Below are 4,635 nucleotides of genomic sequence, written 5' to 3'. Positions count from 1 at the left end.
AGGGATCTCAAAATCAAAACAAAGTATAATCTCAATTTGTTGAAATTTGACAATACCATAATAGTTGAGGATTAAAATTGAAATTTACTCTTTATTATTATTTACTATTTTATACGAAGTCAAATATGTCATAACTACACACCAAACTAGGCCACCAAATTATTAAAAAAAAATTACAATTGGGTCTCTGAACAATACAAATTGATGCAATTTAACCTAAAATAACTTGTTTATTTATTAATATGCTGATGTGTTAGTTAATGTATTTTTTAAATTTTCTTTTAATTATTTTTAATAAAATAGTTATTCTTAATTTTTCTGTTTTTTTTTTTTTTAAAATAGAGAACATTGCCAGAGACGAATGGGTCCTATTCGTCTTCATGACTGATATTTGTCACAAGAGACCAAGGATCGAGTCTCACCAGCAAGTTGTGTGAGAGCAACCTCTCAAATGATAGGGATTGTTTGCGCGCAACTGTTGATCAGTTAAGTCATCATGATTTATCCCTTCAAAATCCTGTCGGGTTGGGGACAATTTGGCCCAAACATGAATACATTAACGGGCCGTTTGGTTCACGGAATGAATTTGGAGGGAATAGGAATGCTATTCCATAGGGAATAGAATAGGAATTGTATTTTGTTGTTTAGTTCGCTAAAGGAATATATGTTTAAAAGACATAAATGCCCTTGTACAAAAACTATTATTATTATTATTATTATTATTATTATTATTATTATTATTATTATTATTATTATTATTATTATTGTTATTATTGTTATTGTTATTATTGTTATTGAAACAAAAGCACAAAACTTCATTAATGACTGAATAAATGAACGATACAAGCCGGCGGGATAGACTCCCACACTCCCGAGACAGATTCAGAAACGGTTGCCCGAGCAAGCTCATGAGCCACACGATTCACTGTTCTCTTGATATGGACCACTTTAACAGTCCCCATATCATTAGCAATCGACAAACATTGCTTAATAATTAACCCTACATAAGAAAAATCAACATTACTGGAATTAAAAGCATTGCAAAAATTTAAACAATCAGATTCCAACACGTAGTTTGCACGATCTTGATCTTTAAGCCAAGTTAAGGCTTCTTTGGCTGCAATAACCTCAGCTAGAAACGGGTCATTAACTCCCCCGAGCCATCCACTTTTCGCCGCAACAAAGCCACCGGTGTGATCTCGGATAACAGCGCCAAAGCTCGCCCCCTCTGCGAAAATAGCCGCATCAATGTTGCACTTGAGAGTGCCGTCGGCTGGCGGAACCCAGACCCCAGCATTCTCAGCGACCCTAGTTGCTCTCGGAGCCTTCGAATAGGCGGACGCCCAGATCACTTGAGACTGCCTCGCCCGATTAATAGCCTCCAATGTGGATACAACTTTCGCGTTCCACACTACATCGTTCCGGCACTTCCAGATGGTCCAGAACACTGCAGCCAATTTAACAGCCGTGAGCGTGGGTGAGTTGCCAATGGTATGATCCATGAATGACAGAAGTTGTCTCCCTTGCAGCACATCAACAGCTTCCCAAACGGTGCTCGCGAATACACACTCACAGAACAAATGTTGAGCTGTCTCCGCTTCATGATTGCACATAGGACACCCACCCCCTATCCATACTCTCTTACGTCGCAGATTCTCCCGAACTGGTAATATATCTCTAGCGCACCGCCACAGAAAATTCTTCACGGTAGGAGGAATAGGCAAAGCCCACAACTTTTTCCACGCCCGAAAATCTCCATAAGCATCGTGCTGCATCGTACTGTTTGTAAGGAGTTGATAACCAAGCCGAACTGTGTACCTTCCTTTGCTGTCTCCCACCCACCTCCAGACATCTTTATGCAGAATGTTAACAGGAGTAGCCAGTATGCGATGGACATCCTCCGCTACAAACAGATCACGGATAACCTCACGGTCCCACCGCCCTTGATTATCCATTAAGCCTCCAACTCTAGCCTCCTGCAAGTACTCGGTACTCGGGGTGTGTAGAGGAGTATTCGTCGAATCTGCCAACCAATTCCAACCCCAGATTGTTGTGTCCATACCATCACCAATGCGTCTTGCAAGGCCTAATCGCAACACTTGCTGACCAGCCATGATGCTTCGCCAGATAAAGCTCGGATTGTTGCCCAAATGTGCTCCCATAAAATCCGATGTGGGGTAGTACTTAGCTTTGAGCAAACGGCTGACCAAAGAAGTTGGATGAATCAACAATCGCCAGCCCTGCTTGGCCAGTAATGCCAAGTTAAATTCATGAAGTCTCTTGAAGCCAAGCCCACCCTCTGACTTTGGTTCACACATCCGCGACCAGCTTAGCCAATGAATACCGCGACTGCCCGTACCACCCCCTCCCCACCAGAACCGATTAAACAGCTTCTCTAGAGTGTCACAAACACGTAGGGGAAGTAAGAAGGATGACATTGTAAAAATAGGTAGAGCTTGCGCGATACTTTTGAGAAGAACCTCTTTACCTGCCCGGGACAAGAATTTATGCGTCCATAACCCCATACGGGTCCGTATATTCTCCTCAATGTATTTGAAGATCGCTGTTTTATTTCGGCCGAGCACAGACGGAAGCCCCAAGTATCGTCCCAGGTCATGTGCTACATGGACCCCCAAACACTCACTAACCTCATCTCGTACTTGTGGTGTCATGTTTAGACTGAAAACTGCGACTGACTTTTCATAATTAATCAGTTGTCCCGAGGCCAAACAGTACAAGTCAAGACAGCCTTTAATTCGTAAAGCTTCCTGTTGGGTTGCCCTGAAAAACAGCAAGCTGTCGTCAGCAAAGAATAAATGAGGAATGGCCGGGGCTCCCCGGGCCACTCTCACACCATGAATCTCCCCACGAGCCTTCGCCTGTTGTAGAAGAATTGATAGACCCTCTGCACATAGAATAAATAAGTAGGGTGACAACGGGTCCCCCTGGCAAATCCCCCAAGACGGACACACCTGGCCCACTACCTCCCCGTTGACCAACACAGCATAATTCACAGTTTGAACACACAGCATAATTAAGTCAGACCAGCCCCTATCAAACCCCAACGCCCCCAACATCCCTTCCAAAAAAGACCACTCCATGCGGTCGTACGCTTTAGCCATGTCTAGCTTCAGCGCCGCCCACCCCATGACTCCCCTAGTTTTCCTACGAAGATAATGACCAATTTCACTAGCCACTATAATATTGTCTGTGAGGAGTCTCTCGGGAACAAACGCACTCTGCGATTGTGACACTACTTGACCCAAACAACTCTTCAATCTGTTGGCTAACATCTTAGCCAGCACTTTGTAAACCACGTTACAGAGCGCGATTGGCCGCAAATCCGCGACCCTCTCCGGGATCTTCTTCTTGGGGATTAAGACAATATTGGACTCGTTAAGTCCCCGTGGGAAGTCCTTATTCTCGACACAACCAATAACAAAGACAGCTAGATCATGGCCTATAACCGGCCAAAAATGTTGAAAGAAAGCCGGTGAGAGTCCATCTGGACCCGGCGCTTTCTCAGGGGCCATATCAAATAAAGCGGCCTTTACATCAATTATAGTGAATGGTTGTAACAGACAAGCATTCATCTCGGCCGTCACAGTTTGACTGACACTAGCAAAAATAGCCGATGTGCTATGCTCGGAACAGAAAATTGTATCATAATACCTTAATATCTCCGCATGCAGATCCGAGCCCTCCACCCAATCGCCAGTCTGGTTTTTGATACGGGTGAGAGTGTTTCGTCTGTGTCGAATTGTAGCTGCTTTATGGAAGTACTTCGTATTTGCGTCCCCTTGTGTTAACCAGAGTTGTTTCGATCTCTGTTTCCAATATAGCTCCTCTGCCTGGCTGAGAGCATCCAGCTCTACCTCGGCTGCTCTGAATTCCTCTACCCCATCAGACGTACGATCCTCCTTGAGTCTGGACAATGTGCGTCGCAGAGTTCTAATTCGTGCGCCAAAATGCCGATAATGTTCCCCTCCCCATTTCCATATCCTTGCACCACAAACCGCCAGCCTCTCCTGAAAATCCTGCCCAATAGACATCCGCCAGGCTTCATCAACAACTTTCGCACACCCCTCCTCCAGTAACCACGCCGATTCGAACTTAAATGCTCGTAACGCCGCACGCACCGGGCGCGTCTCAACGTCTACGGCAATTGCACAGTGATCCGACGATCGCATATAAATATTATGTACCTGAGCGTGGTCATATAACTCCAACCAGTCTGTAGTTGCTACGGCCCTGCCCAGTCGTTCCTCCACCCATGCGTTCGTTCCCCGGCCTTTCACCCATGTAAAATTCCCTCCCATCATACCCAAGTCATGAAGTTGACAGTTTCCGAGGACGTCGTTAAAACCTTCAATCAGTGTTGCAGGATGCGAGTGAACACCTCTTTTTTCCGACAAGCACGCTATATCGTTAAAATCTCCCGCTACTAACCATGGGAGCGCAGATTGATCTTTCAGCCGGCGTAAGAGGTCCCACGTAACTTGGCGCTGTGATCTATCCGGTTCGCCATAGAAGCACGTAAATCTCCATGCCGATGTCCCTGGAATCGTTACCTCCATGTCAATGTGATTAATGGAGTAGCTTAATAGGCTTGCAACATTCGCATCTCTCCAGAAC

At 45.0% G+C, this 4,635-nt stretch overlaps 1 protein-coding gene across 1 annotated transcript in view; it reads right to left on the bottom strand.

The window, feature by feature from the left end:
* Positions 1–818: 818 nt before the first annotated feature.
* The window catches only part of LOC109174248, a 4,026-nt gene continuing 209 nt past the window's right edge, over positions 819–4,635 (bottom strand). The window contains exon 1 of the mRNA XM_019323493.1: positions 819–4,635. This exon is cut by the window's right edge and continues 209 nt beyond it. Within this exon, the coding sequence (XP_019179038.1) occupies positions 819–4,635 (3,817 nt within the window).

This window comes from Ipomoea nil, unplaced genomic scaffold (assembly GCF_001879475.1).
Source record: "Ipomoea nil cultivar Tokyo-kokei standard unplaced genomic scaffold, Asagao_1.1 scaffold0579, whole genome shotgun sequence".
NCBI classification, from domain to species: domain Eukaryota; kingdom Viridiplantae; phylum Streptophyta; class Magnoliopsida; order Solanales; family Convolvulaceae; genus Ipomoea; species Ipomoea nil.
Note: the sequence above shows the minus strand (reverse complement) of the source record. Positions and strands in the feature narration are given on the sequence as shown.